At 35.5% G+C, this 22,759-nt stretch overlaps 1 protein-coding gene across 1 annotated transcript; it reads right to left on the bottom strand.

Annotated features, from left to right (window-relative positions):
- Positions 1-10,671: 10,671 nt before the first annotated feature.
- On the bottom strand, positions 10,672-21,837 carry LOC134181856 (adenylate cyclase type 5-like). Its single transcript, XM_062649128.1, has 27 exons — positions 21,701-21,837; positions 21,417-21,617; positions 19,876-20,226; positions 19,666-19,815; positions 19,484-19,611; positions 19,316-19,427; positions 19,119-19,246; positions 18,904-19,062; positions 18,707-18,839; positions 16,717-16,941; positions 16,593-16,663; positions 15,839-15,919; positions 15,649-15,724; positions 15,490-15,587; positions 15,351-15,435; positions 15,166-15,285; positions 15,057-15,098; positions 14,064-14,135; positions 13,830-14,002; positions 13,687-13,771; positions 13,587-13,628; positions 12,955-13,083; positions 12,694-12,840; positions 12,535-12,621; positions 12,369-12,480; positions 12,187-12,311; positions 10,672-11,107 (listed from the first exon to the last, which is right to left on the bottom strand). Exons 1-27 carry the CDS (start codon positions 21,770-21,772, stop codon positions 10,982-10,984), a joined length of 3,330 nt encoding a protein of 1,109 aa, XP_062505112.1. The 5' UTR covers positions 21,773-21,837; the 3' UTR covers positions 10,672-10,981.
- Between the last annotated feature and the right edge of the window lie 922 nt (positions 21,838-22,759).

Genomic DNA, 22,759 nt, shown 5'->3' with positions numbered 1-22,759 from the left:
ATATACTGTATATATACTGTATAATATACTGTATATATACTGTATAATATACTGTATAATATACTGCATAATATACTGTATATATACTGTATAATATACTGTATAATATACTGTATATATACTGTATAATATACTGTATAATATACTGTATATATACTGTATAATATACTGTATATATACTGTATAATATACTGTATATATACTGTATAATATACTGTATAATATACTGCATAATATACTGTATAATATACTGTATAATATACTGTACAATATACTGTATATATACTGTATAATATACTGTATAATATACTGTATATATACTGTATAATATACTGTATAATATACTGTATATATACTGTATATATACTGTATAATATACTGTATATATACTGTATAATATACTGTATATATACTGTATAATATACTGTATAATATACTGCATAATATACTGTATAATATACTGTATAATATACTGTACAATATACTGTATATATACTGTATAATATACTGTATAATATACTGTATATATACTGTATAATATACTGTATATATACTGTATAATATACTGTATAATATACTGTATATATACTGTATAATATACTGTATAATATACTGTATAATATACTGTATATATACTGTATAATATACTGTATATATACTGTATAATATACTGTATAATATACTGTATATATACTGTATAATATACTGTATAATATACTGTATATATACTGTATATATACTGTATAATATACTGTATATATACTGTATAATGTACTGTATAATATACTGTATAATATACTGTATATATACTGTATAATATACTGTATAATATACTGTATATATACTGTATATATACTGTATAATATACTGTATATATACTGTATATATACTGTATAATGTACTGTATATATACTGTATAATATACTGTATATATACTGTATATATACTGTATAATATACTGTATATATACTGTATAATATACTGTATATATACTGTATAATATACTGTATAATATACTGCATAATATACTGTACAATATACTGTATAATATACTGTACAATATACTGTATATATACTGTATAATATACTGTATAATATACTGTATATATACTGTATAATATACTGTATAATATACTGTATATATACTGTATATATACTGTATAATATACTGTATATATACTGTATAATATACTGTATATATACTGTATAATATACTGTATATATACTGTATAATATACTGTATAATATACTGCATAATATACTGTATATATACTGTATAATATACTGTATAATATACTGTATATATACTGTATAATATACTGTATAATATACTGTATATATACTGTATATATACTGTATAATATACTGTATATATACTGTATAATATACTGTATATATACTGTATAATATACTGTATAATATACTGCATAATATACTGTATAATATACTGTATAATATACTGTACAATATACTGTATATACGTATACTGTATAATATACTGTATAATATACTGTATATATACTGTATAATATACTGTATAATATACTGTATATATACTGTATATATACTGTATAATATACTGTATATATACTGTATAATATACTGTATATATACTGTATAATATACTGCATAATATACTGTATAATATACTGTATAATATACTGTACAATATACTGTATATATACTGTATAATATACTGTATAATATACTGTATATATACTGTATATATACTGTATAATATACTGTATATATACTGTATAATATACTGTATATATACTGTATAATATACTGTATATATACTGTATAATATACTGTATATATACTGTATAATATACTGTATAATATACTGCATAATATACTGTATATATACTGTATAATATACTGTATAATATACTGTATATATACTGTATAATATACTGTATAATATACTGTATATATACTGTATAATATACTGTATATATACTGTATAATATACTGTATATATACTGTATAATATACTGTATAATATACTGCATAATATACTGTATAATATACTGTATAATATACTGTACAATATACTGTATATATACTGTATAATATACTGTATAATATACTGTATATATACTGTATAATATACTGTATAATATACTGTATATATACTGTATATATACTGTATAATATACTGTATATATACTGTATAATATACTGTATATATACTGTATAATATACTGTATAATATACTGCATAATATACTGTATAATATACTGTATAATATACTGTACAATATACTGTATATATACTGTATAATATACTGTATAATATACTGTATATATACTGTATATATACTGTATAATATACTGTATATATACTGTATAATATACTGTATATATACTGTATAATATACTGTATAATATACTGCATAATATACTGTATAATATACTGTATAATATACTGTACAATATACTGTATATATACTGTATAATATACTGTATAATATACTGTATATATACTGTATAATATACTGTATAATATACTGTATATATACTGTATAATATAGTGTATATATACTGTATAATATACTGTATAATATACTGTATAATATACTGTATATATACTGTATAATATACTGTATACAGTGGAGTCTGCTTAACTCGAACCTTCAACGGACCATGATAACAGTTCTACTTAAACGAAATTCTACTTATCAGAAAAGCTCCTCGAGCTCTTTTCTTGTTCAAGTCCGTCTTTCCTCCGTAGAAAAGCCTTTGGTATCTGTCTTTATCACGAAGTATAGTCGACAGCGTGTTTGGCGCTATTCCAAAGTCGCTCGCAATTTCTTTCTTTCTCTTTCCACCACTTTCAACGCACTGTATCAACTCAATCTTTCTCTTAAGCGACAGCGTTACCAACTTTCGAGAGCTCGAACGATAACGTTCTGATGTATGTTCTGTCGACATGTCTGGACACAGACGACGTCTGATGCAGTACAACCACGTGCCGCAGTGACGTGATCATTTCTTCAAGTTACCCGGACATTTCTCATGCACGGGTCTGCTGCATTGATCGAGATAGGCGAAACTTCGACTTACGCAAATTCGACTTACCAGGAACTCTTTGTATTACTTCGATCGGCATTCAACCGGGACCAAGAGAATCCTTCGCGCTATCCGGAAGTTCGACTTACGCGAGTTCGACTTATGTGGACTCCACTGTATATACTGTATAATATACTGTATATATACTGTATATATACTGTATATATACTGTATAATATACTGTATATATACTGTATAATATACTGTATAATATACTGCATAATATACTGTATAATATACTGTATAATATACTGTACAATATACTGTATATATACTGTATAATATACTGTATAATATACTGTATAATATACTGTATATATACTGTATAATATAGTGTATATATACTGTATAATATACTGTATAATATACTGTATAATATACTGTATATATACTGTATAATATACTGTATATATACTGTATAATATACTGTATATGTACTGTATATATACTGTATAATATACTGTATATATACTGTATATATACTGTATAATATACTGTATAATATACTGTATACATACTGTATGATATACTGTATAATATACTGTATATATACTGTATAATATACTGTATATATACTGTATATATACTGTATAATGTACTGTATATATACTGTATAATATACTGTATATATACTGTATAATATACTGTATAATATACTGTATATATACTGTATATATACTGTATAATGTACTGTATATATACTGTATAATATACTGTATATATACTGTATATATACTGTATATATACTGTATAATATACTGTATATATACTGTATAATATACTGTATATATACTGTATATATACTGTATAATATACTGTATAATATACTGTATATACACCCACAGATAACCACACACCCACACGTGCATGCACATATATGATATGATGATATATCGGTTATTGTAGAGCTTTCATACACAGCATAACGAAATAACATGAATTCACACAATATTTCAATCCAAGGTCCTTCTTCAGCTGGGTATATTAATTTTGAAAATATCTTTTGGAAATTTGTGCAAAGTATAAATCTATAAAACTCTACAATTACAATAACATAATTACTGAAAACAGCAATCAGCCTGTACAACTGTGTGTAGGTTTGTTAATTATTATTAAAAAATCAATCAATCAATTAATGAATTATATAAACATACCAAAATGCTTTCAACGCACGAGCAATCGTCACATCGTAAGAGTATGGTCTCAGAAACCCATTACTGGTATCCAGTGCCCTGGAAAGTCGATTCGTGCCGTTCGCACGACTTGTAGTAGACAACGATCCCAAAACGGGGACCCCTTTGAAACAAGCATTGCAGTTACTGATCGAAGAGCGCACGCACGTTCCACACTTCCGTCATTTAGAATACAACAAGAATCTAGGGCTGTAACGCGACTATCGAATATGAAATAACGCACGTTATAATGTGTATAAATGTTAAATTGATATTAAACAACACAAATTTTAAAGTGCGTTATAATTTAGTAGCGCGCGCTGCCTTTTGAGATTGTTTATATCAACGCGCACCTTTCGGCCGACAGCAGTGGCCGAGAAGTGCGCGTTGATATAAATGCGCACCTGTCGGCTTCCGTACTTGCCCGTACGAAGGACGGGCCATGGATCCTGGTAATAATATATTTCAATTCGCATCCAGATAGGACACAGAACTCTCTGGAGTAACAACAAACGAGAACCACACTAATTTGAGTTACAATCGCTGTTTTCTCTGGTAGCCTGCGTGAAGAGACAGTAAAACATGTCCGATATACGCACCAATGTCTAGGCTTCGTAACGGTACATGTACGACTAGAATCGCACAACATCAGCTAGCGCATTAGCACAATATACGGGATAACGTCTGTAAACAGCCTGGACGCGGGGTGTATCCTACTTGTGGACCCTTTTTTCTCCGTTACAGAAAGCGACTGAGCCTGAGTAACAGCTGGACTAGATACCTGAATGGTTGCCTCACAAGCTGGTATTTTGGATCACCTCTGTAAAATGGCGTCTTGCCTTTCAAATTTTGCAGAAACCAAGTGTTCTATCTACAATACAATGCAGGAGATGATCAATCATGTTTAGATGAGCGTCTGAACTGTAAACTGTGGTTCTAGCATCTTTTTGCGTTGCTGGTGGAGCTGATTATTGATATCAGACAAGGTAGTTTTGACCTTCCACCTATCCTAGGTGAGTTTGTAGGTTTGCATTTTGTGTCTTATTGTTGCCAGATCTAGTAGCAGTAAAGACAGTCAAATTCTGACTGGATTACTAATTTACTAATGTCGCTGATATTGACATTCCACCTACTTTGTTTGTTCTCATTTTATACCCTATTGTGGCCAGATGTAGTAGCAGTTAAAACAGCTAGATTGTCAGTGGCTTACTGATGTCTAGATCTAGTATGAGTGAAGATACTCAGGTGTTTACTGGACTGGAATTACATGTTCGCTCCATGCACATAATGCGCTTCTTTAGCACGTTACAGTCAACGTAACTATAGGCTCAAAACTTTACCAAGGTACTCAATAATTGCTTAACCAACGTTAGTGCACTTTCATGATCCAACAAAAGATTGATTCGTATACCTCGAATTTGTGTACATGATGGGAGGACCCTTGTAGGTGCTAACAGTTGTGCAAGTGAATCATGGTGATACACCACAGGACATCATTTTGATTGCGGCCCAGAATACCAGCTTGTGAGGCAACCATTCAGGTATCTAGTCCAGCTGCTACTCAGACCCAGTCACTTTCTGTGGTGGAGAAAAAATGTCCACAATTAGGATACACCCTCGTTTGGGCGGTTTAGACGGTATCCTCTATATTTTGCTAGTGCACTAGCAGACGTGCGATTCTAGTCGTACAGGTATTGCTCCAAAGCTTAGACATTGGTGCGTACATTGGACATGTTTCTCTCTCCATTGCAGGTTACCAGAGAAACAGCATTTGTAACTCAAATTACCGGGAGTGTCCACAATTAGGTACACCTACCCTACAGTATTCGTTATCACGTGCACTTCTAGCCTTACAATGCCAGCCACACATCACATGTAGCAGATGAAGTGATGTCATATGTTAACCAACTTTGCAAATTGGCAAAATATAACTCGTCAAAGTTTAAATATAGTCATTTAGGAAGATTTCGCTAATTTTTTTGTTGCCAAAATTTCTCGGTATACAGTAGAAGGGACTATAAAGGGTCTTAAAGAGAGCTTTGCTATTAACATTGATACAGCTGGGTTGGAGTGTGAAGATAAGTTACTAAAGATGACTTCCAACTTGGAAAAGGACGTTCATAGTGTGGTAAAGGACGTTCAGAGTGTGGTTAAATAGGAGTGGAGAAGAAGGTTAGAGATACATTGGGATGTATACGTGGGTAACCTGTTAGAGAGAATGTTAAGGAGGATCATGTTGTAGAGTATATGAAGAGCAATAAAGTTGAAGTGAGATCATGTCATCTGATGACGTCAAAGATTTAGGGAAATAACAGTACAAGAGTGAAAGTTTTCTTACAAGATAAAGAGAAGTTTTGGATTCAACTTTCTGGCCTGAGAATGTTAGGGTGAGATCCTGGATATTTGTGCCGAGTTGGGCGAAACAAGGACCTGTGCAGTCTCACCGGGATGGCTAGTCTCAAGGTTGCTTCTTTTAACTGTTGAGGTTTTTGATCTTCTGAAGATCGTGTTACTGAACTTTTTCAGGAAGTAAGTGTTTTAGGTTTACAAGAACATTGGTTGAACCCAGCAGAGTTCAAAGTATTGTCATCTGTATCAGATGATGTTGTATATACAACCAAGTCTCCTATGGAGGCGTATCAGGCTGTAACGGGTAGACCATTTGGAAGGGTAACACTATTATGGCACAGAGACTTTCAACATGCAATATTTCCTGTTGCATGTACATCTGATAGACAGGTAGTGATCAAGATGACAACATCATATTATTATTATGGGTTATTCTTGTAATAGCCTGATATATATGCCCGTAGACTAGGGTTATGGTGATGATTTGGTGGGTACATCATGGAGTTGGGCTTCTTGGAAGGGACTCTAGAAATTGTGCAATATGACCATGTTTTGTTATTAAGTGATTTTAACACTGATTTGCGATATATCAGTGGTTTTTCTGGCAGACTGGGATCTTTCTTGTTGGAACATAGCTTTTCAGCTGTGGGTCTTAGGGATTCTAATGCAAGTTGCATGAATACATGGCACAATTACTGCTTTAGTTGGGAATCGTGGATTGATTATGTATGTGTATCACAATGTATACAGGAACTTGTTGAGAGTTTTATAGTGCGAGAAGGTGGAAATGTATCTTCTGATCACTGGGCCATAATGACGTCTATGAATATTGTTGTTCAGACTGGTAGTAATGAGAAGAGTCATGGCTTGGTTTCTAAATAGTTGTGGAAAGAGGCGACTGAATCAGACCTCAACAAGTACCAACAAAGTTTAGAAATGGATTTACAATTGAATATATTCCTGTAGAGGCTGCAGTATGCAATGAACCACTTCTGTGTGAGCACAGTCTTTCAATACAGGCCTTCTATGATAACGTGTCCTCTGCGATAACGACATCTGCAAAACTATTCATTCCAATGAGGAAAACAAGATGACAAAGAAAATTGGATGGAACGATGAATTGAAGATGTTAAAACGAGCCTCAAATAAGGACTATTTTGCCTGGATGGCACAACGGTGATACCAAAGCAAATGGGTAGACCCAATCTTCCATGGTGGTGTGTTGATATCAAACTTGCTGAGGTTGTAAAGGCTGTATGGCATCTTAAGATGCAAAAGGTGGCAGGTTTAGATGGTATCCAACCTGAGCATATCAAATAGGGTGGAGGTATTCTTGCCTTATATCTGAGTATCACTGTCATGATGTTTCTCAGACACTTGTTTGTTCCACATCAGTTCCTTTTGTCAGTCATAGTTCCTATCATCAAAGATAGATGTGGAGATATTACAGATGTGAATAGCTATCGAGGCATCGCTATATCTTCAGTGATATCTAAGGTATTAGAGTTAGTTCTGTTGAATCGGATAGCGAGCTTGTTAGTAACTAAGGAGCAACAATTTGGTTTCAAGCGTAAACACAGTTGTGCAGATTGCTCATTTGTGCTTAGAAGTGCGGTCGCCTATTACCTGAAGAGGGAAATGCTAGGGTTTTCTTATGTGCTCTGGACCTATCTAAAGCCTATGATAGAGTGTCGTACTACAATCTTTTTATCAAGTTATTGGAAATGGGAGTGCCAGTGTACTTTATAAGGCTGTTGTCGGTGTGGTAGGAGAAGCAGACCATGCAAGTCAAGTGGAAAACCCAACTGTCAGAGAAGTTTACTGTTGGTAACGGTGTCCGGCAAGGAAGTGTTCTTTCTCCGTCCTTCTTTAGTATTTATATTGAGGATTTACTGATAAGGCTAAAGAGTAATGGATATGGTGCTAGGGTGAGTCCTGCTTTTGTTGGCTGCCTGGCTTATGCTGATGATGTAACTTTGATTTCCCCTACTGTGAATGGGACAGAGAGGATGCTTGACATGTGTACGTCATTTGCAACTGAGAAGGGATTCAGCAACAGCAAGAAAAGCTTTGTAACTTTGTTCATCAGGAATCGGAGGATCTCACTTTTTGATCCCCAGTTGGCACTTGATGGTTGCATTCTTCCATTCATATCGCATTTAGGTGTGAGTATGAATTCATTTCTACAACCTCGACATATGGTGGAGCTAGGCCAGAATTAGAAATTCTTTGGAGTGGTGGATGCGGTTCTGGGACAAATTGGTGGTGTGTGTAGATCTGACAAAGTATGGTTAAAAATTGTGGACATGAAACTTTTGCCGGTACTGGCATTTGGCTCTCATCTTGGGAATTATGACAGATCTGATGTATCATGCATGGTTAATCAAGCATTTTGGAAGGGCGTCAGATGCGGGCTTGGGATGAGGAAGTATGAGTCCATTCTTGGTCGACTGAAGGATGGTTTCCAAGAAGCTATGACAAGGGCTAAGGACATGAAGCTTAAATATTTACAAAGAGCAGGACAGTCGGTTAATTATTTAGTGAGAGGTCTATTTATATTAACTGTAGATAAAAAGTTGCATGTAGGAATGGTGTAGATATATTGCAGTTTGTGCTGTCTGTTGTGCTGGTGTATTTTTTAAACTGTTAGCTGTACATCTTATGTCTTAGTTGTTTTTATGTTTGCCCCAAGAGGGAACTGTACCTTTTAGGTGTGAAAGAAATATATCATTCATTCATTCATGTTTATTTGAGAGATATTGCCATCACAACAGATAAATGTCTAAAATAAACTGACCAGGGCCAAGACCCCCTACTACGATTTAGCTAAAACCAAAAAACCGTCCAGCTGGCAGGCTAACAGTTTCCTGGTCAATTGATGTTTTGCCCACAATGCTGAGGATCTTGTTGTGTATAAATCTGTGCATTTTCTTTTTGGATACAGACAGCTAACCGGATGGACCAATCCTTCTTAAAGTGGCTGGAAGAAATGTTTGAGATAGATGGTGCCAGCAATGAAGCTTTTTTTAGTGTCTCTTCAGCTCCTTCCCCCATCATTCATTCATTCATTCATTCATTTCAGTCATTTTATGGTATAACTATAGAGTATACGTATCTAAAGCTGAGCAGACTATACTACACATCGATAACTACATACACACCACTCTAAGGTATGCACTACTTTACATACAAAGAAAAAAGAGACTAAAAACAAATTTGAAAAAAAAAGACAGACAACTGCAGATCACAACTAGGCATAACCAAGGATATGCATCTCTAGGTACTAAATACTTATATTGTCCATTTCCCCAGCCTCAGCAGCAGCACCAGCTTTTATGGCAGCATTAATAACAGGGTGAGAGGGAGTGAACGAATTCCTCACGGAAATGTCGAAATAAGCAGCCTTGCCTAGGGAAAATTCGGGATGGAAAACGTCACCTGGTCTTGTCATAGAATGAGAAGAACAGCGTTGTTCTTCACGTACATTGGAGTTGTCTAATATATATATATATATATATATATATATATATATATATATATATATATATATATATATATATTGTACTACTAAAGTCAGTGCTCCCACTGGACTCTACTAGTCTACTGCTGCAAATGGAACACTTCTCTAGAAGTCAATTTTTTGAAGCAGATTGACTTCAGAGGATCAATTGGCATGGGCCAGTAGTAGATCTAAGAGCATGTCTGTATTTGCTCCAATTTAAACTAGTTTAAGGAAAACATGATTAGATCTACCTATGAACCATGCAGGGTTAGCAAAAGCTGTTGAGATTTTTGCTATTATGACTTATTGTTACCGTATAACCGGTTATTTCTGCGATCATGATATTTCTGCGAATTCTGTGACGAAATCACGGAGCACACAAATAAAATCCGCAGATATTTAGGCCTATCCTTGGAGTCCCAGGAGTCACTGCTACAACACATGTACATGTGTGTAGGTGCACGTACTAGTAATTGTTAATCTGGTTGGAATGCAGACATAACCGGTTATACAGTATTCACACACAGGAATAACCACAAGTTTAGGGTAAAAGAAGTTAGTAGTGCTAGTGGAGACATATGTCAAGTGTTTTAAACTTAATTAAGTTAAGCAACTTCTAACATATTTACCAGCTAGTGAAGACACAGCCTAGATGTTTGAGTACACAGATGGTTGAGGCAAAACGTCACAGGCTATTCAAAAACTGTCTTGGGCTATGGTGTAGAAATCGCTAACTCCAGTTCTTCTCAAATGTTCATGTACAAGCCACAGCTGATGTCTAACTTAAAACTACACTGTTTGTGCATTTACTTATAAAAAATATATTCTACAAATATATTCTACAAAAACTACTGTCCTAATTGTCAGTGAGATGACCAAGTCAACTAAATTGTCTTTAGTTGCATAACATATGAGGTCCGTAACTTTCCTTTCCCCTTTACATCAACAGTGCCTCGTTCTTTAACAATATACTTATGCAACTTAAGAATTTCTGCAGTTTCATCAGTTACCTGAGAACAAATGCACAGTGAAGATCACATAATATACAGCAAAACACAAACACACACACACACACACACACACACACACACACACACACACACACACACACACACACACAACTACAATCAATAATGCCGCAACCTCATCACACAAAAATGCCTGAATCATGCTTAATAATTAAATAAAGATACTGACAACCAAATCCCTACCCAACAAAAATACAAGTGTGGCTTGTAATTTGGCACAGATAAACTACAAAAGAAATACGCTACTGCTCCTAATGTTTTTCGCGACATTCTTTTCGAGACTCCAAAAATAATTTAGAATATTTTTACGAATCCTAATTCTTTCAAGGCCTTGATAGTCATTTTTGATTTGTTATTTGTTTATTTTTTATTTGTTTATTTATTTTTATTTATTTATTTAATTGTTATTTGTTTATTTATTTTTTATTTGTTTATTTAATTGTTATTTGTTTATTATTTTTTGTTTATTTAATTGTTAATTGTTTATTTAATTGTTATTTGTTTATTTAATTGTTATCTGTTTATTTATTTTTTATTTGTTTATTTAATTGTTATTTGTTTATTTATTTTTTTGTTTATTTAATTGTTATTTGTTTATTTATTTTTTTGCTTATTTGTTATTTGTTTATTTATTCTTTCAATGCATTCTTTCTAATGGCATTACGGTTTGAAACTGGAAGCTGTAGTTGAGAAGAGAAGTCATTCGCATTTTCACCGAGTTGGCATCTTGAGCTGCACACTTCCATCTAGTGGCCATTTTTGACAATGTTTCAAGCGCACTTGCAAAAACCAAAAGCCCAGACAACAATTTTCAAGACCAAAAGGGTAAATCATTGCCTTCTCTTCATCCACAAAAAAGCAATGTGTGTGGACAAAAAAATAAGAAGAGCACAGGACTACAAAAGCTACTGTACATCCAAAACAAGTTGATTTTTTCTGATCTAAAAATAATATCCAATTAGCTGCTTTATTGTATCAAAAATAATTACCATGAACGAGCATTCTGTAGGTGCTATATCCATGCATAGTTATAATAATTATAGCACATAAGATATCTGCACCTGTAGCTTCCCTATTTCCCCTGTACTTTCCATTCGACTGGCAACGTTTACAGTATTCCCCCATATATCATACTGTGGTTTACTTGCTCCAATCACACCAGCCACAACTGGCCCATGGTTAATACCTAGTTGTGCAACAGGTAACGAAAATCATTATTCAATTGACATAACCATTGTCATACCTATTCGAAGCCCAAAATTCTGAAATGAATGTTGATTGTTCTGTTCCAACTTAATCTTCAGCTGAAAAGCAAACTCAACCAGAGTGCACAAACACCGCCAATCAGCATCCCCCTATAACACAATTACTGCCTCACACTGTCAAAATCGCTGCATAGCACTCTTTACTTCTGGCGACAGTCCTGCAGCTGCCATGTATGTGCTCCCAATAGTTTTAATTTTTTCAACTGAGCTAAACTTTGGTCTGAGAAGAACCTAATAATACATACATGTATAAAACTACGATGAAATTCTACTACACGTGATTAATGGTGCTAGCACAGTTACCTCATCAAAGTCAGTAATGATCTCATGAAGAAGTCGTAGACATTCTATTCCTTGATTGTTAACAACTTCTTCACTGTAGAAATTAGCAAAGTTTGGTATTGAAGCAAACATAACTGCGACATTGTTGTACTGTTGAGAATACAGGTCCTACAATTCAATTAGCAGAAGTCAACAGTATGAAAATCAACATACAAATCCTAACAGTCAAAAACATTACAGTCCAAGACAAACTATCTACACCTCACATAGTAATTGACTTACATTGACACTAAGAGTTCCTCTATGCATCAGACGAGTGAAGTGGCTAGCCACGTGTTTTGGTAACACATTTTGCAGCAACATTCCATTTACTTCTTCTAGAGTGTCCATTTTCTTGTTTTCACCAACAGCCTAACACAAAACCTCTTTCAAAGAAGTGACAAATTTCAAAACTTGCACTCTCAAAATACATTTACTATATAAATTACTGTTATTGGCAAATCTCAAAGTACACTAGCTTAGTCCACTGTAAATACACCATATGCAACAAAAGCAAGGGTTGCAATCTCTCCCAACTTATACAAGTTCGAACCTCAACATATTGTAATAAAATAAAATACACTTTCTTTAATTAAATGCACAGTATTTTTAGTTACTGATCGAGTGAGGAAGCTGCAACCCCAAGTCCCTCTCTTTCTATGCTGGTGCATGTCCACCTGCATGCATAACAACATGACAAAGACTACATGACACTAAAACAAACAGACAACAGCTTCTGATGGTTGGTATGTACGTAAGTAAACTCACACTCCCATTCAGTATAGTCAGTCGTCATTCTGATTCTCGATCTTTCATTTCATGCAACATTTACACTACCAACATTTAATGATCACTATGTTTTAATAACAACTAACTTCAGCTTCCCACAAGAAGTCGAGTCGCAAGGCAATCTCAGTCTATGAGCAAATACAACAAAACTGGTATTGCACATACATATAATTATGATTAGATTACCTGTCTCGCTAGAGCAAATATCATGACAGCATAAAGTGTAAAGAAGTACAAAGCAATGTAGCCAAGACCAGAATATTCTCCACATCTGTGAATAAAAACGATCACAAGTACGAATATGAAAATCAATAACATCAACGACGTACTTTGCTGGTTGTACAAGAGCATCTGCTGCATCATAGATACAAGAGTTGACGAAATACACGAGGCCGCTGTATATTGAACTGGCAATCATCAGTATGCAAATTTTTACAATAAAGTAAGTTTTGATAAACACAGCAATAGACGTCATTGCTAACAAAGCACAAAAACAGAAGTACTAAAATAAAACAAAAAATAATTATTAATAACATGTTTTTCAAAAGAACTGTTTAACTTGCCTGTGGAAAGTCGCACGTTGGTCTGTCAAGATCAATCTCAAATGAATAATTAGTTCGATAACATTTGCAGGACTACAAACACAAAGCAACTTGATAAGCCACAACGTAAGTATATGCAAATCGTCATTGAAATAAACCCTGCAGCGCACAATTAAAGTAACAATAGTTTCGCTTCATGCACAGCGTATTGAAAGACTAGTTAATATTCAATCTTGTATCTTGCTTCTGACTTGAGTTCCATAACGCTCATCAGATTCATTTAGAACATTCCCATCAAAAATAATCTGTTTCACATTTTAAAGATCAACAATGTCTTGCTACATAAACAAAACAAAACTCTCTTTTGTAATGGTACATTATACCCTCAAATGCATTATGTGTAGACAAGAAAACCTGCTTCCAAGAGTTACAAAACTTGACTTAATTGACATTAATTAAGTAGGCTTCATGTAAACTGAAATTATAGCTAGTGCTGCCTGTCATTATAAGTATAGGTTATTGCCTGTGTTCCAGAGCAATATCATGTTTCTTGTCCAAGCACCATTTAATTGCGATAAACGGTGAGAGGGCAAGTAATGATATTGCTCTGGAACAAAGGTGATAACCGACTTAGTTACTGTCACATGGCCCTGTACCCAATGAGTGTTCCAGTAGACTACCATGAAGCGGTTTAGCAACAGTTTCAACTATTTGGTCAGAGATGGCTTACTTTTGTAAGTTGCACTTGACTGACTGGGACTTGTTAGCTTGTTTGTGAAGTTTGTGGTTTGCATAAAATGGCCTGCATGTTTGCCTACCGGTGTTGAATAGTATCATGTCATGCAGTGTGAGCATGCAATAACTAGCTGTGTGAGCGGGCAATGACTGGAAAGTGTGCAATAACTGTGGAATGTGTGCAATAACTAAACTATGCGGGCAGTTGACCGAATACGCTCATTGGGTAGGAGCCATGTGCTGGTAACTAAACTATATATCTAATACATATAGTCTCACATCGTTAACACCTCGATGGAGACCTTCAGTTTCACATGAAATCTAAACAAAATGACAAGATTTAGGCACCAAACCAGAATTCAAACAGGTTATTTAATTGCAATCTTACGATGTTCAAATATGAAACTACCAACAAATCCACAACAGAAACAACAGCAACTATCACTCTCAAAATTGGACTAGAAGCCACAGCTTTCGCCATTTTATGGAACACAGAGAACTGAAATTTCTAGATACCAGTAAAGCACAAAGCATAGATATTGTGATAACACAAAATCCAAAGCATATGCTAACCTCTACTTTAGCAATAAGCAAAACAAACGTCAGACTACCAATCAGCAGCGCACTGATCACAAAAGAGATTAGCAATGTCCATGTTCTGTTAAAAAATTCAAATTACAAGACATACAAACAGTTTCATAAAAGCAGAAACCTTGGCAGCATAACTGCTTCAACAATGAAGATGGACAATAGAATGACAACACAGCATGTACTGTAAAATGCACCTTTGTCATCTTCCAAATTCCAATACTACAGTACCAGATGGAGCAATGCAATAAAACTTGACTTGTTAGGAAGTTGCTTTACTTACTTTCTTTTCCAACTCTTTGTCCTTGAATCGCAACGTAAACCTTGATATATTTGATCGATTAGATGTTGCCCAATTCCTAAACATTCAGAGACCCAATCAAGCAGCATCCATTGTGTAGTCAATGTTTTATGTCATATTTCAATTTAGAAAATTAAAATCAAACAATTCACTACTATGCATATAAACGTACCCTTCACATATTGCATCAGCCATGCGTTTTGTTACTTCTACATCCAACAACTCTGCTCTGCCTCGAATTTTGATCTCATGTCTAGTAGAAACAAGCACAGAACACAGTCCACTTTGTAGTCATTAAATGACAATTGCTTTAAATTAAATTTTCAAAAGTATATTAGCACACTTACGTATACATTACTAAGATTAGTATTGATTACTAATGGCCTGCATTCATTCCTTAGAAATTGGAAAAATTAAAATCGCATAATAGCTGCAGGTGGGAAATCGCAAAGTTTTAACCTCACAAAACATACTAATTTTACAGTATGCTCTTGATTTCATGTGCAATCTTTATGAGCTGTGTGTGTGTGTGTGTGTGTGTGTGTGTGTGTGTGTGTGTGTGTGTGTGTGTGTGTGCCGCTCACACGCACATGCTACTCAGTAAAGGCCCTCAATGGCAACATCAATATGTATAATCAACAGCAAGCAACCATGCTGTCTACAAAATGTGTGACTACTTGACACTGCAAGGATAGCAATTCAAGAGCAGACACGCTCTGTTAGCCAAATCCATTTCTGTAATTATGACCACAAGTTATTAATTAGAGTACACAAAGTGCTTGCCACAGATTAGACCCTACATACAATCTAAACTTGTCAAGAATAATGTGTAAGATTTGAATTATAAACTATCCTTTATATACATATACAATATAAATAACAACAACTACAACTATGTGTACATCAAAACAATAAAATCACCTTACCCAGAATCTGTCCTTATAAACGGTACTCTTGAACTGCCACCATAGATTCCAGCAGACATTACTGAAATGCTCTATTAAGAAATATTTTAACTCAGAAAACAAATGTAAACTGCTCAGCACATACAGCTTTCTTAAGATTGGCTGATGATCTAGGCACCACATTTGCAAAAGGAACGCTCTCACCTCCTACATTTAGATCAAATATTTGAGACATCCGACGCTTCTTGGTGGGAAAGTTCAACCGTGATAATGCATCATCTGACAAGGAAGTCTTTAATACAGAAGGGTGATCACCACTCATATCTCTCCTGCAATACACTGGGGTAGAGGTCACGCTCTGGCAGCGATGCTAAAGAAACAGTAATATTTCAAGTAACACGGTGGTGACAATAATAATAATACAACTACTAAATGAAGCTGTGTTTACACCGTCGCTTCAGAGCTACGAGCGTTTGTGTGTGTGTGTGTGTGTGTGTGTGTGTGTGTGTGTGTGTGTGTGTGTGTGTGTGTGTGTGTGTGTGTGTTTGTGCCCATGTGTGTGTCCATGTGTGTGTGTGTGTGTGTGTGTGTGTGTGTGTGTGTGTGTGTGTGTGTGTGTGTTATGTGCGTGCGTGGGTGTGCGTGTGTACATGCATGTGTGTGTGTGTGTGTGTGTGTGTGTGTGTGTGTGTGTGTGTGTGTGTGTGTGTGTGTGTGTGTGTGTGGCACGTGTGTATTTATTATAAATATTAATGTACATTTTATTAACTTTTGTCTATTTATTGTTATTATCATTATTTATTCATTAGCTTGTTGCTAGAATGTATAATTCTTTGAAAACACAAGGATGCGTCGATGTGATTAAAGATAATTAACTAAATATCATCAATTCCCACACCACACTTCGAATTCAGCACAAGTGACAGAAGTGACGTTGTGTGTGTGTGTGTGTGTGTGTGTGTGTGTGTGTGTGTGTGTGTGTGTGTGTGTGTGTGTGTGTGTATTTATTGTAAATATCAATGTATGTTTATTAAATTTTGTTAAATTATTGTCATTATTATTAATTAATCATATTAATCATTAGCTTAATTGATGCTAGAATGTAAACGGAAATTCTTTGAAAACACCTGGATTTATCAATGTGATTAAAGATAATTAACTAAATACCATCAATGTCCCACACTACTTCGAATTCACACAGCTACGCAACTCTTGCACGGCGCGGGCTTGTTATCCACGTTATGTCTCAATTCTGCATGTATAGCGCTCTTGTATCACTGGAAGTTAATAAATTAATTAACTGTTGAGATGGACTATCAAATTATCATACTTTTATTGAATCGTCGCCATCTTTCTTTCCGCTATTTCGTTGTAGCTAGAGATCGGTGTACGTCTTCTAGCTGCATAGAATATACTGTGAAGCGACATCATGTACATCTAGCGACCGGATCCAGAAGATATTAATTAAGCAGCGTCAACGTTTCCTATGAATCTTTCTTGCAAGACGACGTCGATGGTTTATCATCAGTCCTACTTAGAACATATTGATCTCTTGAAGATCGCGGATGACATGTTGGTGGTGCCTATGCAACAGTGCCTAGCTAGATGCATGGTCCCATGGGACCTTCGCTTGGCTTCTTGTAGAACGATAAATTCGTTTGTTTTGCGATTCTTTTGTAAAAAGTAACAAACGCGAACAACTATTACCTGAACTTTACTCTGCGCTACTCGGTTTGACGACATTTTGACCGTAAAATGGAGGTTTACGACATCTCGGCTTTTCTGTCATAATGCGCGGGATTGTTACGTCACCCATTGTTGGTGTGCCAAAGGTCTGCTGATTGGCTCTGCCAATTCTCGAGAGTAATTCACGCTGACAAGCTAGTATTACGTCACCTACGTTTCGCGTCCCAAAACGATTGCTGATTGGCTCGACAAACTCCCCGAGCGTGACACACGCTTACAAACAAACATAGGTGCAAACAAACATAGATAGATAGGTACAAACATACCGACAGACAGACCGGAAGTCAATTCAACCCGTTTAGAGTGAGCTTCTCGTGAAGCAGTCCACCACTTATTGTGGTGTACTTCTTTTACGCTCGTACCTTAATAACAAATAAAAAATCTCTTACTTGAGAAGAATCTATGAGAAATGTTTCTACATTCTTTTCATCAAGATATGAATCCCTTTTTCTTCCATTGCCTGGTAGAATATAGTACCGTCCTTTTAAACAATCCAGAGTAGACTTTGATACGTGAACATATCTATAAACATGCAGTTACAGCGCTAGGTCATGTTCTCAATATATTATTGTACTGAGTCAATCACCCCGTTACTCCTCCAGACTCAATATGATTTGCTGTAGTAACGTCATTTGACCAAACATCAAACTGCCACTTTTTCTGCCCCAATACCCCACATAAAACTGCTCCCGTATGAACACCTACTCGCATATCAACATCAACTCCAGTTGCCTCTCGAACTGTCCTTCAATACAAACATGATAAATCCTAACATAACTAGAAAGATTGAGCTAGTCTAACTTGATGGCTTCCACCATACTTAGCCCCATCTCCACAGCACACTTGGCATGATCAGAACGAGGATCGAGCAATCCTGCTACACAGTAGTAACAATCTCCAAGAATTTTAATACGTAAACATTGATGCTCCTGAAACACGTACAACCGTCCTCACATAAACTAAAAAGTGACAATATGTACAATAAAATGTTCAATAACCTTTGCTAGTTGATCAAATCGAGCAAACAACTCATTCAGAATCCTCACAAGCTCTTTTGCAGTGCAACCACTAGCAAGACGTGTAAACCCAACAATGTCTGCAAATAGAATACTGTACGAAAGATATGAATCAATACTCACACAGATCATGTTCACTTAAACTCTGACCTGACATTCTCATGCCGGCTCACATAAAAACGATGAAAATGACCAAGTTCTTGAGCTTTACCACTCACAAAATCATCTCGTATCTCCAGAGCTATATGCTCTGGTAATACTGACTTCAGCAACAATTCCTATTTCACAAAACTTTAACAAATGACAGAACTCCTTTTCCTTTATGAACAAACCTTCTCGGTCTGTTTCTCTTCTAGTCTAATTCTAGCTTCAATACACTGCTTTATCTCCTTGAATGTTCGGCGATGGATTAGATCAGCAGAATAGCGATGATAAAATCCAACAACGTTTGCACACAACAAGAGAATGAAATTAGACGCCAACTGTACAATTACAAAATTACACCAAGTTCAGCAAATTTGTTTAAGATCTGTGCAGCATACCTGATGACCTAAATATTGTGTATCAGGAGCACAAGTCAACCCAGTAACAGTAAGATGAACAACCAAGTTCACGAAACCAGTGAGTACTGCTGCTCGAGGAGAAAATGGTATCAAAAAATATATGATGAATATGCAGTACATAATGGTGGCTAAGCCCTCGGTAGGAGTACGCTTTCGAACAGCATACAATGCATAAGCAATGCCACTTAAACACAGCCATGACATAACAGAACTCCACTTCATGACAACTTCTGAAGACTTGAACAACAGTATCACAAAGTTGATGCCAGAAAGAATTGCATACATTGCTACCATAATCATTTCAATGACAGGGTTTGTGGCAAATATATTCTATATAAAACAATAATAAACAATTCAGACAGCTCACACGCCAAACAATCAACAAGCCAAACGTTAATTTAATACAGTCATTGTCAGCACACACAACTAAAGTAATAAACAGTTTCATGCACATGCTTCCAAAGTAACTGGACATAGCTCAATGTAATTATAGCAGTTTATAACGCCACAACTACTACAACCAGTATGTGTGTGTGTGCGTGTGTGTGTTTGCGTGCGTGTGTGTGTGTATTTATTCATGACATGTACTTACATGTAACCAGTACTACATATATGCAATACAAAATCACACAATTCTGTCAGTTAGATCAATAAATTAATTCATAGTATAGCCAATGCTTACCAAGTCTTTAAGTGATTATAAAAAGGACATGCCCAAAACTCTTGGGTACTCCAGGACCCGGCACTCAGTGACCCTATAGCTATACGCTTCTGCAAGATTACTACAAAACGTTAGAAGACACACACCTGTCTGTACATGTATGTGTCATGATCATACATCTGGTAATGGCAAACTACAGCTATTTAATTAATAGCTTAAGATTTTGGTACCTTGGCATATTTATCTACAGAGCAGTTTCCTACTTGACATATCCTTGAACTTGCAACTTTGGGTAGCTCTAGTCATGTGCATATATTTTAATGTATATTAGATTAATAACAGAAGAACAGTACACTGTAGTCTAAAAAAAGTACTGTACAGGCATGCATGCAGTGATACTCTAGCAGACAGTGATACTCTAGCAGACAGTGATACTCTAGCAGACAGTGATACTCTAGCAGACTGTGATACCCGAGCTCTAGTAGACTGTGACACTCTAGTGGTACGCCAACACAAACCAAATCCACTACAACTGTGTAGAATAACAACATTATTGAGCAAGAAGTAAACTATTACATTATTGATTAATGTCTACTTCAACCTTAATTAATAATTAATTAACTAAAGGCATCAAAAGCCATGCAACTGCACCTGTCAAGCTCACTATACTGCAAACTGCAATGGGATAGTACATAAACAGGATCATATAAACCAATACAATTATCACCATTGCCATTATCAACATCACACCTTTGCAGGTGGAATCAGTCAAAATGACAGGTGCATATACAAGTACATACAAATACTAGAGGAAAGACAGCTGCTCTAGAACAACGTCTGCCTTTTATTCCTCACTGACCCATTGCTGAATAAGCAAGAACACAGCAAAGAATCCAGCAACGAACGTCATGCAACCAAGCAGAACGCTGAGAGACCAACGGTTCTGTTTGAAGTAATAGATCCTGTACAAATCCTCCGTCTCCTTATGGTCATACTCAGTTTTCAGCTTGCTGAAGATGAACGTGCTGCCGATGCTATCAAAGCGACGTTTCTGATGTGCCTGCAGAAGACAAACTTCCATGCATAAATGCACGGGACGGTGCAATTTGCACGGACATCAATGTAAATGCTGTCGCAACTTGCCTGAATCGTTGCATTGTCAATAGTAGAAAGTGGATCGTTCTCAGTGATTTCGTCCTGTTCCGGGTCCTTCATTTTGCAACGACAAGAAGCACACAGTCCATGAAACGGTAATACGCCCGTAGTTGTATTCAATGAATAGTCAGTAATAAGTGAAATTTGCATTAGCCACACCCCAATGATTGCGGCGCCAGACTACGATATCATGCAAATTTTCTCGTCGATTTGGTACGTACTATTTCTTAGTAATTAGTGCATGTAGCTTACGACTGAGCTTTCTACAGAATTTTGATCACATGAAACTAATGCCGTCAGACAATAATTATATGTCATTGTGCTGCTATTTAATTAACTCGATCATCAGAGTCAAGAGCGTTCATAGGAGAACGTTAGCCTCGTCCCCACACTCTCTCGCGCTAGACTTGTCCGGTGCCCGTCTAGCAATTCCAAGCGCGACTGCTTGACGGCTGTTAGATAAGACTTCTAAAAAACATTTTGTCAGTGGTAGCTAAATTAATTAGAAGGAGGAGAATCATCTAGTACATCTGTTTCCGCCATAACTGTGAAGCATACCTTGACTCGCTAATATTCACACGCAACATCTAGCTCAGTCACGCAGCTAGCTAGGGGTTAAAAGGCAGAAAGAGAGACTCGAGTTGTATTTGTCAAGGTCAACTAGATGTAGGCATGGAGCTTTGATAAGAGCCCTCTAGTCAAATGACGAATCCAGAAGACTGAAGAAGTCTTTTTTAGATTAAATGCTCCAAAAGTAATTGTTTTTACTATAAATTACGTCAAGTAAGTACTTGATTACCACATATGGGTCCAATACAACGGTACTACAGCTCTAAGGTTTTGAGCCTCGATCAGCATTAATCAACTACCCATGTGTGGTCGAGGACATTGCATGATACCACTTGGAAGAAGCACCGAGGCCATCCATTGACGCTTTACTCTTATTGGGTAATTTCAGCCAGTCTTCAATGGTATACAAACAACCGATCTGTATCAATTGCCAAAGACACATTCTATGTCTCCGTTGTGTATTCATGTACCTGTGCA

This window comes from Corticium candelabrum, chromosome 7 (assembly GCF_963422355.1).
Source record: "Corticium candelabrum chromosome 7, ooCorCand1.1, whole genome shotgun sequence".
Taxonomy (NCBI): domain Eukaryota; kingdom Metazoa; phylum Porifera; class Homoscleromorpha; order Homosclerophorida; family Plakinidae; genus Corticium; species Corticium candelabrum.
This window is presented reverse-complemented; position numbering and strand designations above follow the sequence as displayed.

Coding starts and splice junctions, on each gene's coding strand:
- LOC134181856 (XM_062649128.1), bottom strand. CDS start 21,772: ATGAAGGACCCGGAACAGGACGAAATCACTGAGAACGATCCACTTTCT. Junction 19,247..19,315: donor GATTTGATCAACTAGCAAAG/GTTATTGAACAT, acceptor TACGTGTTTCAG/GAGCATCAATGTTTACGTAT. Junction 11,108..12,186: donor GGGAAATAGGGAAGCTACAG/GTGCAGATATCT, acceptor ATTTGTTCTCAG/GTAACTGATGAAACTGCAGA.